General features: G+C 30.0%; 1 protein-coding gene across 1 annotated transcript; it reads left to right on the top strand.

Moving 5' to 3' along the window:
- The first annotated feature begins 1,688 nt into the window (after positions 1–1,688).
- On the top strand, positions 1,689–12,211 carry LOC137814548 (ABC transporter G family member 34-like). The gene is made up of 21 exons (XM_068617350.1): positions 1,689–2,329; positions 2,495–2,615; positions 2,902–2,990; positions 3,105–3,189; positions 3,314–3,607; positions 3,889–3,979; positions 6,634–7,534; positions 7,688–7,848; positions 8,016–8,119; positions 8,249–8,414; positions 8,500–8,577; positions 8,818–8,945; positions 9,255–9,587; positions 9,686–9,976; positions 10,092–10,175; positions 10,306–10,439; positions 10,536–10,763; positions 10,900–11,071; positions 11,225–11,479; positions 11,591–11,938; positions 12,036–12,211. The coding sequence occupies exons 1-20, from the start codon at positions 1,986–1,988 to the stop codon at positions 11,858–11,860; spliced, it is 4,329 nt and encodes a 1,442-aa protein (XP_068473451.1). The 5' UTR covers positions 1,689–1,985; the 3' UTR covers positions 11,861–11,938; positions 12,036–12,211.
- The last annotated feature ends 2,467 nt before the right edge of the window (positions 12,212–14,678 follow it).

Raw genomic sequence — 14,678 nt, 5'->3', positions numbered from 1 at the left:
GAATATGAAAAGGGTTACAACTTTAGTGACTCTTGGTGGAATTATTGTTCTTTTTCTGATTTCTGATGTTTATTATATTTTTTATTGGTGCAACATTGGTACACAGGGAACAAGAGTCACATATATAAAACTATGGTACTCCCTTTTAATTTAAATATAAGTAAAAATATATTTATGGATTTAAATATATTAGTAAATTTTAATTCTTTAAATTTAGTTTATTTATTATTTTAAAAGTATTTTTAAATTTAAATATCATTCTTAATAAATTTAATGTGAGGGTAATTTTTTATTATATTAAAATAAATTAATTATTATTTTAATAAGTGCAAAAGATAATTAAGTTTACTTGTATAAAAATCTAGCTAAAAGTGCCATTGGTTGTCCATTTGATAGGTAAATTTATTAACCCGGGTGATTAAAAGTTTGAATGTTAACAAAAATTTGAATATGAAAATCTTACCGTTGACAAAAATATTTATTCATTTTAATTCTTGGTAATAAAAAAATTCTTATTGGTTAAAAACTGTAACAAGTGCTAGTAAAGATAGCAGGACAAAATCCATATATAACCGTTTGAATAAGTTATGATATAATGAGCCAAAAATAAAAGTAGGAAGAATATTCGTAAAAAATAATAATTTTCGATGATGCTTGTGGATGTTTTGAGGGACTATTAGATTATGCACATATATGCACGGAAGAAATCAAGTTATGCTTAACTATGAAGAGTTTGTTTTATTTAACGTTGTTAGAGAATTAGAGTACTAAAATTTTCTTATTCTAATTCATATACACAATAAATTAAATAACACTGTTTCTTAATTTTACTCCATATTGTATTGAACCTTTTAGAGTATTCCCATTAGTTTTGGATTTAGGAATTTTATATTTCCTTATTCTATAATGTAAGTTACAATATCCAAGTGTTTCTCACTCTTTCTCTCCCTCTTTGTTTTGACTATTTTCTAAACTGGGAAAAAAGTTTACTAACCCTTCCTTCTGTAATCTTTCCTTCTCGGTTCTATTGACTTAACATAAAGAGACAACCAACTTGGTTAATTTCTCAGACACTTTTCTTAAGACTGTACTCACGCATTTAATAACACTGACCACCTTGTGAATCTCTTGTAGTATGCATGGCATTGGAGAAAGCAAAACAGAAGGCACATTTTTCATTTTTCATTTTTCATTAGATTTTGCCTGCACCTCTTGATAAGTGTAAGACTGTACATGGACCACCAAGTATTCACTGTCTGCAGCAGACAACACATTGAGATGTGAAACCAGACAGTGGACCCTGGATAACTTAACTTCACCGCTTAACCGGATTAGTTATATCGATTAAAATGGATTTAATGACATAAACATTAAGTTAATTAACAGATCCAAAGCAATGAAACACCCTATTTTAATAACCCTGTCTCCTACTTAATCATCTATTGATTTAGTAATGTCAAAGTTATAAACAACAGGATGATATGAGTAACTCCTTTACATAATCCAATCCAAGCATTCATTAAATGTTTTGTTTGGTATGTTTGCTTCTGAGGTTTAATGCAATGAGATTCAAGTCCATTTGGAAGCACAAAAAATAGTATCTTCCATGTAATTGAATGTTTCAACTTGGAGAGATAGCATTAACTTGCATTGAAAAATGGGTTCCCAACACACACTAAGCCTTCTTCAATGTAGTTTTTATGTCATTAATAAAGCTACTTTGAGCAACTTCTGCATCACTCTCTAACCTAACACTCACGGGAGTTATAGCTTTTTTAGTTTAACTCATCAGTTCATAAACACCTCTGAGAGACATGCATCCATACATATATACACACCAAAACCTACACAAATTTTGATCATTCTCTCTTGTTCATCTCTCTCCTTTCAAACTTGGAGTGATCTGAGTATGTGATTTGAGATCTACATAACACTAGACATTCATTCAAAGTTGTGCTTGTAAGTGAGCTTGTGTAGAAGATTAGATGGCATCCACAGACGCTATAAGCGATTTGGTGACAGGAAAAAGAAATCATGGGAACTGGTCGAAGAGTTACAAGAGGGATGGGACAGCAGAGATAACCGACATAAGGAGCGGAGACACTGAAGAGGATAATGAATGGGCTGCCATCCAGCGTTTGCCCACTTTCGAGAGAATGAGGAAAGGGATGCTAAGTGTAGTGCTTGATAATGGAAAGCTTTTAAGTTACCAAGTTGATGTCACTAATCTCAGATTGCAGGACAGGAAGCAGCTGTTGGAGAGTGTACTCAAATTTGTGGAAGAAGACCATGACAAGTTTCTTCGTAGACTTAGAGACAGAATTGATAGGTGTGTGCCCTTGTCTTTCATCGTCTAGGGTTAACAGTGTTTGTAGTTTGTGGAATTTTTTTAAACTTTTATTTGTTATTGTTATTATTAACTGTTGTTATTTGTTGGTATGAAAGGATTAATATTGTGACTATTTTGTTCGACATTGATGTTTGTTAATAACAGGGTGGGGATTGAAATTCCAAAAATAGAAGTCCTATACAGAAATTTATCAGTGGAGGGAGACATGCATGTTGGAAGTAGAGCACTTCCTACCTTGTTTAATGTTACTCTCAATACTTTTGAGGTATTTAATTTCATTTGCTCCTTTGAAGCACAAATGTTGGAAGAAACTTCTATTTTGAATCACAAGAATATTATTTATATAATAATAATAGTAATATAAAATTTATTTCTTTTTAATTTCTTTGTATCTCATCAATTATGTGGTAGCAGTTTTTCACTCTTTTCTCTTATTCTATACAAATTTTATATAAAATTGTATAAATACATTTTTAGTAGCTAGCTTTAACCATAGGTACGTCAATTTTTTATTTTAAATAATTTCCTTATTCAATTGCTGTGATTGGTAGCGAATTCTGGGATTGTTTGGCCTTGCACCTTCGCAGAAGAGAAAACTTACTATTCTTAAAGATGTTAGCGGAATTCTCAAACCATCGAGGTAATAATATAGTAATGGAAAATGTTATTAATTAGAAGCTTTTTGTTTTATTTATTTAATATAGTTTAGTATTAATTAGTAAATGTTATTTTATTTAACATGGTCATTTATCAGGATGACCCTACTTCTAGGTCCTCCAGGTGCAGGGAAAACAACATTACTTCTAGCACTTGCAGGAAATCTTGACCAAAATTTAAAGGTTCACTCTCATTAATTTCGTACCTATGTTGGATTATACTCAATTTAGTTAAATATTTGTTCTTGGTTTCTTCTTATCACATTCTTTCTCACAAAAGAGTGCTGTTATATATGGTGATCATCAGGTTTCAGGGAGAATAACATATTGTGGTCATGAACTGAATGAATTTGTTGCTAAAAAAACTTGTGCCTATATTGGTCAACATGACCTTCACAGTGGAGAAATGACAGTGAGAGAGACATTAGATTTTTCGGGACGTTGTCTAGGTGTTGGGACGAGGTATGAAATGTTAGAAGAACTTTTACTAAGGGAGAAACAAAAAGGAATAAAGCCAGATACTCCTGAGATTGATGCATTTATGAAGGCCACAGCCATAGCAGGTCAAAAAACCAATTTCCAAACAGACTATGTTCTCAAGGTTTGTAACTTTTGTTCGGTCAACTTCATATTAATTACTATTATATTACTTCCTAGGTTGTTAAACATGTTTTTTATATTTGAAAATATGATGATTTATATATTTTAGTTCTTAAAAATATTACCTCATTAGTTTTTACTTTTAATACCTACATTTATTAAAAATTATTTAGGGATTTTTAAAAGCAGCTTTTATAGGAGTAAGAACAAACAAGGGTCATATTTTATGGTATAACATATATTTATAATATATTTACATTGATTTCTCTGGTATTACGACAGATACTTGGATTGGATACTTGTGCTGACACTGTGGTTGGTGATAACATGAGAAGGGGCATCTCTGGTGGTCAAAGAAAGCGTGTCACAACAGGTCAATTACTTAATTAGTTAATTGTTTCACAAAAGATAAAAGGAAAAAAAAATAAGAAAAAGATATCCATGAAACACTTTCCTAGAAATATTTAAAATTGATAGAATCAATGAGAATAGAGCTTTATGTGAGTATGAATTTTATAGAGTTCAGAGTCAAACTAAAATCCAATTAACTCGCTAAATATATATCAATATTAGAGAAAAAAAAGCTATTCTCAGTTAAACCTTCTTTTTAAAGGAATGAAGAGTTGAACTTAGGAACCATAATGTTCTTTCTTAACCTAGTTATTAGTTGATATAATATATTTTATCGTATTATGAAGAGTTTGCATAGATTTCTTTATATTATTTTTTAAGTGTGTGTATATATCAAACAATTTTTTTTGTTCTATTAAAATTAATATTTTTTTTAATTTGATTAAAATTGAAAAGTTAAAAATGTACACTAATATAATATGGTTTTTTCTTCTTCTTGTTATTAAGTAAAATATGTTGAGAAGTCAAAGTAATTTCTATAAAAAGATGTTTATATAGTATTCATTTTGAAAGCAATAAGGTAACTAACTTGAACTCAATCTAAGGAAAATGATAAAAGAATTTTTGAATTACTATATGCTCAGAATACAATATTGTCTACACACATCAAAGTTTTAGCCATACATACAAGTCTAAGTCCACGAGATAGAATTAATACTATAAAATACCTATATTATACACGTATTTTACAAACAACTGAAATGTTATAAAATTAAATAATACTTTAAAATATTGGTTCACTTAATACAAAATTATTTTATATCGTTACAAAAAATAAAATATAGAACACAAGAGTTTAAAATTTTATTTCAAAATTGTAAAAGTGTTTTCAATTAATAAAATACCATATTCACAATAAATTGTAATATATATACCTAAATTTATGTTGATTGGAGACAATTATTGATTAAAAAAACATAAAATGCTATTGATTGAATTACGAATTTAAAAAATATAATTTCAAATTAATATAAATATTTCATCACAAGTGATGTGTTAAAATATTTAGTATAATAATATCACTTTTCATTTAATATATACCATTATATAAAGAGATACATTATTTTGGTGTTATCTTTTAATTGAACAATTTTACACTTTAATAAATAAATAAATAATTATTTAATTAATAAAATAAATAATTGAATAATTTTTTATTTCAAAAGTTATAAATAACTTTTAAAAAATAATTGTTATACAAATTTTTAATACTATGTTTTACAAAAATTATATATATTATTTTTATTTAATTAATTATTCATAGAAATAATAAAATTATATAATTTTTAATATAATAAAAATGTAAATATACTTATGCAAAGCCCATTGTTAGTAATTCTAATTAATGTAAAAAAATATATATTAATTCAAAATTTGATGTAAAAAGTAAATCTCATTTTGTACATTAATAAAATTTAATTCTGTTAAATCATAAAGAGATGGACCAAAAGTCAACACCTTTTTAAGAAGAGAAAAAAATCAACATTTTCATAGAGGATCTAAAGATGGTCAATTTGTAAATAGATTTCCAATAATAAAGTTTTTAGCCGCAACACTTTTGTTTCACACCTTTTAATTTTTAAAAAATTTAAATAAAATACATTGGTCATGTGAAATTCATACTCTGTAATCTAATTACTTATGGTTGTATAAAATAATTTAGTTGAATTTAATAATAATCAGTTTGAAAAATTTGTCTCAATAATAATTTCTAATTTTTTAAAGTTGGTGAATGGAAATTAAGCATTAATATTATATAGCACAAACACTCATAGATATAGGCATAGACACTGACAGACACATATATTTATAGACACATACACTGACAGACACATATATTTATAGACACAGACACACTGACAGACACAGATACAGACACGCTGACAGACACAAATACAGTCACACTGACACACTGACAGACACAGACACAGACACATACACAGACACAAATATAGACACAAACACATACACAGACACGGACACTTCAACACTATAATCTCTAAAATGTAGGACACGGGGACACAAATCTCTATATTATATAATTATGAATTATATAAATTTATAAATTGACAAAAAAAAATTATATGCACAAGTATGTCTCAATTTTATTTGTGGCAGAAAAATGTTTCTCAGAGCTGATTCAAAATAATTTGTTTCTTCTTTTTATAAACATAATAAAAATTTATGCAATAAGTTTGAATTTTTAGAAAATTATTGTATTTATCCTTTTTAAAATTATGTTGAAACCGTGTTAAAATTATTGGATATCCAAAAAATATTTTTTTTATTTGACATTTTACTGATATACGTCCTACAAATATCATATGAATGTCGATGTTTGATACGTGTTGATGTCTGATATGTGTCGGACACACGGACATACTAGTTAAGAAGTATGTCCGAGTCTCATATTGTATTGAAAACACTAAACAATCAATGCCTACTCATACTAAATAAATGGTGTTGTTATTGTTACCAAGGTTTTTTCTTTTGATAAGTTACCTTTTATAATTATTGACTTAGAATCTTTGCCACTAGCAAATTGTATACAGATACTAGTAGTAATCTATTACAAATTACTAACTTAATTACTATTTCAATTGTAACTGGGTGCAGGGGAGATGCTAGTGGGACCAGCAAAGGCACTTTTTATGGACGAAATATCAACAGGACTGGACAGTTCCACCACGTTTCAGATATGCAAGTTCATGAGCCAAATTGTTCATATAATGGATAAAACCATGGTCATATCTCTTCTTCAACCACCACCAGAGACATATGAACTGTTTGATGACATTATCCTACTTTCAGAAGGTCAGATTGTGTACCAAGGTCCACGTCAACATGTGCTTGAGTTCTTTCAAAACATGGGTTTCCAATGTCCTCCAAGAAAGGGAGTTGCTGACTTTCTACAAGAAGTAACGTCTAAGAACGATCAGCAGCAGTATTGGTGTAGAAGAGATGAACCTTACGGATATGTTTCAGTTCCTCAATTTGCAGAGGCTTTCCATTCGTTTCACATAGGAGAGAAGGTTGCAGCAGAGTTTAAGGTTCCTTATGATAAGAACCAAACTCACCGTGCTGCCTTAGTTAAAGACAAGTATGGTCTATCAAGTTGGGAACTGCTGAAGGCATGTTTTTCAAGAGAATGGTTGCTTATGAAACGTGACACTTTTGTCTATGCATATAGAATAGTACATATAGTTGTCTTAACTATTTTGGGATTTACTTTGTTCCTCAAAACTGAAATGCCAGTGGGCAATGTTGAAGATGGAAGGAAGTTTTTTGGAGCACTGTTTTTCTCTCTTATAAACATATTGTTTAATGGGTTCTCAGAACAAGCCATGGTTGTTTCCAGGCTCCCTGTCTTTTACAAGCAAAGGGATTTCAAGTTCTACCCTGCATGGGCGTTTCTCTTACCTATATGGGTTCTCAGGATCCCTATTTCCTTTGTGGAATCAGCAATATGGGTTGTTCTAACATACTATCCAATTGGATTTGCTCCCTCAGCTAGCAGGTTCCGAGTTTTCCTTTTCTAAATATAGTCCTTACTTTGCCTACTCTCACTATTCTTTTTCAAAACATTATTCTTTATTTTGACTTTTGTGGCAATAATAATTTTTAGTCTAGAATGAAAATTCTAAAATGTGCGTGCCTTCTACTTCATCAGATTTTTCAAACAATTCTTGCTACTGTTTAGCGTTCATCAGATGGCTAGCTCTCTATTTCGGCTCGTTGGAGCAATTGGTAGATCACATGTTGTTGCTAATATAATGAGTGGCTTGACTTATCAACTAATGTTTGTGCTTGGAGGATTTGTTCTCTCCAAAGGTGAGACATTTGTCATTCATTTCTTGATCTTATGGAGATATTTTATGTAATCTTTATAACTATTTAACATTGAGTTTGAATTTATGTTTCCTAAACCTACTCTTCCTTATATAGTTATATGGTTTTAACGAGTACTTAGTTCAGCAAAATCTCTTTTATTCCTGCAGATGATACCAAGCCATGGATGATATGGGGCTATTATGTTTCTCCTATGATGTATGCTCAGAATGCCATGGTACTGAATGAATTTTTGGATGAAAGATGGAGTAAAGTAAGAAACTGTTTTCTAGTTCTTATTTCTCATAATGCTAAGTACGTTCAATATAAACAAATCTGCATTGGATCTTGATTTATTTAATTAACTCCAGGCATTGTCAAATATGTTTTATATATTTTGCAGCCAAATACAGACTCTAGATTTGATGAACCTACAGTTGGAAAAGTACTTCTCAAATCTAGAGGATTTTACACAGAAGATTACTGGTTTTGGATAGGCATTGGAGCTTTGTTTGGGTTTGTTCTTCTTTTCAACCTTCTCTGCATTGCTGCATTAGCTTATTTGAATGGTAAGATATATCTGTAGATTTAATAAACTATAAATTAATGGAATTTTCAACACTACTGAACCATTTTAATTAAACAAAATTTCAGCTATTGGTGATTCAAAAGCATTCATCTCAGATGAAGACAAGAAGAATGGAAATTCAGTATCTAGACATGTCACTGAAGGTAATAAAACTTGTAATTTCAAATGGTTTTTAGGGGTAAACATTTGAGCTTAAGCATTTAATGTTCTCCTCTCAAGCATGCATATATAGATTTTTCATTCATCCACTTTTCACAAAATGGCTTTACATTTACAGTTCCCAGTTGCATCACTTTTAGAAACGAATAATTAATTAATGGTGCATTTCACTGCGTTATTATTCTCATGCAATTCAAACAATATATTGACGCTACATTGAACAGGAGGTCCAGGTATAGACATGACTGTGAGAAATGCTTCTCCGCAAGAACGAAGAACACGAATGGTGTTGCCGTTTCAACCTCTTTCACTTACATTCAATCATGTGGACTACTATGTAGACATGCCTGCAGTAAGTCAATGAATGCCTTCGAATGATACTCTAATATCACTTTTATGTGATTAATTCTTCCGTCATACTTCCCAAAACAATTAAACTGAAAATGTGGTGATAGTGTACGTGAACTATATTTTAAGATTTTAAACATACATGGAGTGTTCTTCTTACCATCACTTTAAATTCACTAGGATCATACCTTTCATCAATGCCATTGTATATACATGTTTACCAAAATCGTTTCTATGTTTCCATAGAAAGTTAGAACTTAAAGCCTCCTGTGAACGTTATTGAGAACTTCTGGTTTTGTTTTATGTTTATCAGGAAATGAAAAGTCAAGGAATCGATGAAGATAGACTTCAACTACTGCATGATGCCAGCGGTGCTTTTAGACCAGGTGTATTGACAGCCCTTATGGGTGTTAGTGGTGCTGGGAAGACAACCCTTATGGACGTATTAGCTGGAAGAAAAACAGGTGGATACATCGAAGGAAGTATTAGCATCTCAGGTTACCCAAAGAACCAAGCAACATTTGCTCGTGTCAGTGGCTACTGTGAACAGAATGACATTCATTCTCCCAATGTTACTGTATATGAATCACTATTATTTTCAGCATGGCTTCGCCTTCCATCAGATGTAAATGCACAAACGAGAAAGGTGTGTGGGGACAAACTTAAATTGTAATATTTTCTTGGCCATTATGAATTTAGTAAATTGTAAGGCTAATATTTTTTTAATTTTGTATGGTGATACAGATGTTTGTTGAAGAAATTATGGAGTTGATTGAGCTTAAATCAATCAAAGATGCACTTGTGGGGCTTCCAGGCGTAAACGGTCTATCAACTGAACAAAGGAAGAGGCTTACTATTGCGGTAGAATTGGTTGCCAACCCTTCGATTATCTTCATGGATGAACCAACATCTGGCCTTGATGCTAGAGCCGCTGCTATTGTTATGAGAACTGTGAGAAACACAGTGGACACTGGCAGAACCGTTGTGTGCACAATTCATCAACCAAGCATAGACATTTTTGAAGCTTTTGATGAGGTAAATTGGACAGGAAACTATTAGAGTTCATAGGCAAAATGTACTATTATTTCTTTAGTTTATTGTTGCTCTGTACTGCATTTAATGTTCAAATTTGATTTCTTCGTCACTGCAGTTACTGTTGTTGAAAAGCGGAGGGAAAGTTATCTATGCTGGACCTCTTGGTTACCATTCACAGCAGCTCATAGAATATTTTGAAGTATTGAAATTTTTTGTCAGTCATTTCAATAGATTTTGATACCTCTGCATTATACTTTGAATGGGCAGTTATAATAATGCCAGTGCCAATTTTTTCTTTCCTTGTATCCAATATTCATATTTTGCTGTAGGCTATTGTAGGGGTGCAGGAAGTCAAGGATAGCTATAATCCTGCCACATGGATGCTTCAGATCACCACCCCTTCAGTTGAAGCTCAACTAGGAATAGATTTTGCTGAGATTTACGCAAACTCAACACTTCACAGGTAAGTTATTTTTGTGATTTTCTACCACTTATATGGTACAATAAATTCTAGCTTTGTCAATTATAACTTTATTTTCTTGATTTATACTTTCTACAGAAGGAATCAAGAGCTTATCAAAGAGCTCAGTAGTCCACCACCAGGTTCCAATGACTTGTACTTCCCAACCAAATATTCCCAATCATTCTTTGTGCAGTGCAAAGCTTGTTTTTGGAAACAATTTTGGTCATATTGGAGAAATCCTTCGTACAATGCAGTCAGATTCTTCTTCACGATAGTAGTTGGGATAGTCTATGGTATAATCTTCTGGAACAAAGCCAAGCATGTGTGAGTAAATAAAAATTTACATATATTTGTTCTTAAGTGTTCCAAGTGTATTAGCTGTGTTCTTATGATCTTGACATTTAGATTGAATTCAAATCTAATATTAACTAATGATGTTCACTAAAAATTTGGAGGACAGCCAAAAGCAACAAGATTTATTTGATCTTTTAGGAGCCATGTACGCTGCTGTGATTTTCCTTGGAAGCGGGAACGCTATGGGAGTGCAGCCAATTGTTGACAGAGAAAGAAATGTATTATATCGTGAAAGAGCAGCAGGGATGTATTCAACATTGCCTTATGCAATTAGTCAGGTAGAAAAATATTAAGCAAGAGATATCTAAATCATCTTTTCCTATATTTATACTGATTTACAACATACCAAAGAAACCAACAAACTCAATTATCTTTTGTTAGTTTATTTTCTTCATAGATTTCTTATTCTAGTGCACTCATTGATCGCGTAGGTGGCAGTAGAGGCAATTTATAACGCCATTCAAGCAACCATCTACAGTGTCTTCATCTACTCCATGATGGGGTTTGAATGGAAGGTGCTGAAATTTCTTTGGTTCTTCTACATAATGCTGATGTGTTTGATCTACTACACGCTATATGGGATGATGATTGTTGCACTGACTCCGAGTTTCCAAATTGCTGTCACTTGTAATTCCTTCTTCTTGAGCATCTGGGGCACCTTCTGTGGCTTTATCATTCCTAGAACGGTACATTTGTCTTTCCTTTTTCATATATTAATTCATAAGTTGACGTTGGAACGAGGATTTTTTTTTTTGGCTTATAGAGATATATACATATGTTTCTCCTAAATGTTACAGCAAATTCCTGTATGGTGGAGATGGTACTATTGGCTTACTCCTAATGCTTGGACACTGTATGGCATCGTTACCTCTCAACTTGGAGATGAAAATGCAGAAGTGGAAATTCCAGGAGCTGAAAACATGGTGGTGAAGGAAGTGCTTAAGGAAAACTTCGGTTATGAGTATCAATTTCTCCCAGTGGTTGCTGTTGTTCAGATAGGCTGGGTTCTCCTTTTCTTGTTTGTTTTTGCCTATAGCATCAAATTCCTTAACTTCCAAAAAAGATGATGAGATGGGATCCTCTTCCCAACCCCTTTGGCTTCAAATGTATGGATTTTGTCATTTAAACTGGTTTTCATGTAACAGGTAAAATTTATATTGTTATCCATCATTTTTATAAAGTTTTGTAGTTCTTAAAGTTGTCATATGCAGTGTTAGAATTATTAAAAGTTTTTTTTTTCAGTGGAACATTGATGAATATGGCATGCAGCCCAACCAAAGAAGCTCACAAGAAAAAGGAAGCTTTTGGACAATGTAACGAATGAAAGCATAGATAAGCTTTAATGTTTCTTTTTTTGTTTCCAAATGTTGATTTATGAGATGGTTTGTCGTAAGTGAATTAATTCATTTTCTTTTCTTTATGAATTTACAAAACCCTGAAATGGCTTCTTTTTTTTTCTTCATAAATACTGAAATTATATTTACCAAAGATAAAAAAATATTACTTTATATTTAAAAATTAAAATGATCTCTTTATATATTGTTAAATTTAGAGTAACAGAAAGATAAAAAAGAAAAACATTATTATATTAAATCACTACCAATCACATTAAACAACTAATGCAGGAGATAAAGATGCTTTTCTACAATGTAATAAATTTTAAAAACTTGTATAACTTATATTAGTATTGTTTTCTTCCATTTAACATGTAGAACAACCAAAAATGGGATTTGGAAGATTAGGTGTCCCTGAACAGCTACGATCTGCAGTTTCATTTCTCGTGGATTTTAGTTGATTCAGATGGCTCAAAACCAAAAGTGGGCAAAACATTTATGTCAGTATTTGGATTATATCTTGACTAGTAAGAGTCAAATAGACACAAAATGGTACCCAAATTTTAAGGACAAAATTCTTTACAGATTTTATTAGGACACAGAGCATATTCGTTCCTATCATCAAGATCCATAAATTAATAAAGACTATGTGATTTTATCTTATCATCAAGAAAGCTTTATCTTCTTTTCTCATCAAGATAAAGATTTCTTTTAATAAAAAGCATATGCTAGTTATCATTATAAATCTTATATCTCTCACATTTCAGAGTCTATTAATCATTTCTAATCACATGAATCAAATTCTATAAAAGAAAAAGAAATTATAAAACTAACCAAATCTATGTAAAGAAAAACAAGACAAACTCTCGACTATACAACTCTAAATGTAGAGAATTAAAATTTATTGTGGAAAAATTCAAACTAATATTAGAATTCACAATCATAAATATTTTCTAAAAATTGAATTAATATTTAATTTATATATGAAATCATTCTTAAGGTTTTTAAATTTAATAAAACTAGATGATAAGTTCATTCTTTACACAAATTAGAAACCGTATCACAAATACTTACTCACTAATCTATTATTAACTGATTTCTTTTGCTAAATTAGTCACTAATCTATTGACTGATTAATTTGAGGATCAAGTCCATCTCTATAATCTTTAGTTAAAGTGGATTAATGTAATAATTGAAATAAGTGATTAAATTTGTGATCAATATATTAATGTCAGATTTTAAAATGATATTAGTAATTGATGATCAATGATAATATTTTTTTAGATTTTTAAATTTGTTTTTCAAAGAATAATATATACTTGATAAATATTTAAAATATGCATTGATACACATATTCTAAAAAATTCATCAAAATAAGATTATTTTACAAATAAAGTGGATAATTTGTCTTGGCTGAAGAAACTAGGAAGGGTTAAGATTGAATGATTTTAACTTAAGGATTTTATTTTACTTTTAAATTTTATTAGAATTGATCAATTGATTTGTATGGTTAACTAGGAAGGTTAAGATTGAATGATTTTAACTTAAGGATTTTATTTTACCTTTAAATTTTATTAGAATTGATCAATTGATTTGTATGGTTAAAATTGGTTGAATTGGTGTGAATGTGGAAATAATGTTACAAGTGGTTAAAATTAAAGATTAGGAACTTGTTAAATGTATTTTAGTTAAAAGAAATAGTTGGTTGAAGTTTGGTGTTGATTTTTAAAATTTTACAAAATGACAAATTATGCATAAATGTACTCAACAAATCGAAATTTCGTTTAGGAAATTACATAGTCAACATTTCTTTTGAATTTGAATAACCTTAATATATCCTAGTTTGTTCACCAAAATGGTATAAATTCCCACCATCAATCCAACTTGAAAGCAAGTGAGAAAAGTTTTATTAAATTCACTTGTGGATTATAGGCACTAAACAAATCAATGTTTTTTGAATTAGACTTAGTAGTCTTCATGAAAGTTACCTTAGATATTTGTTTTATAATGAATTTAGAATCAATTAAAAAGGAGGTCAATACTCTAATTATGATTGTTTCAATAATAAAATGTCAAACTCACCGTCTTAACTTAAGTTGTTACGTTTTTAAAACTTTTAAGCTAAGTAAATTATTATTTTAGAACTTAAGGTTTTTATAAGAGTTGTAGTTTATTCTCTTATATTTTTTTACGTGTTATATTTAAACATGATTGAATGAGCAAAACAATTGTTATCTTTAAGAATTGTCTTAGAGCATTTTTTTTTTATGATTCTTTTTAATTTTTTTTATCAGCGAAATGATTATTTTTAATTAAGAAGCAATATAATGAAATGAGAATACATGATCTATAATACAATGAATTAGTTAAATATTATTCGTTTATTTGTTTAAATGTCTTGTATTTATGGATTTAATTTATTTAAAATAAATTATGGATATATTTTGCATTGTTTTCCTTAATGATATGATAATTTGTAGAATTAATTAATGTTTGTTAATAAATATTGTTTAAAATTATATATGATATTATAGAATAATATTATAATAAT

This window comes from Phaseolus vulgaris, chromosome 1 (assembly GCF_000499845.2).
Source record: "Phaseolus vulgaris cultivar G19833 chromosome 1, P. vulgaris v2.0, whole genome shotgun sequence".
Classification (NCBI taxonomy): domain Eukaryota; kingdom Viridiplantae; phylum Streptophyta; class Magnoliopsida; order Fabales; family Fabaceae; genus Phaseolus; species Phaseolus vulgaris.
This window is presented reverse-complemented; position numbering and strand designations above follow the sequence as displayed.

Coding starts and splice junctions, on each gene's coding strand:
- LOC137814548 (XM_068617350.1), top strand. CDS start 1,986: ATGGCATCCACAGACGCTATAAGCGATTTGGTGACAGGAAAAAGAAAT. Junction 2,330..2,494: donor CTTAGAGACAGAATTGATAG/GTGTGTGCCCTT, acceptor TGTTAATAACAG/GGTGGGGATTGAAATTCCAA. Junction 7,849..8,015: donor AGGATTTGTTCTCTCCAAAG/GTGAGACATTTG, acceptor TTATTCCTGCAG/ATGATACCAAGCCATGGATG.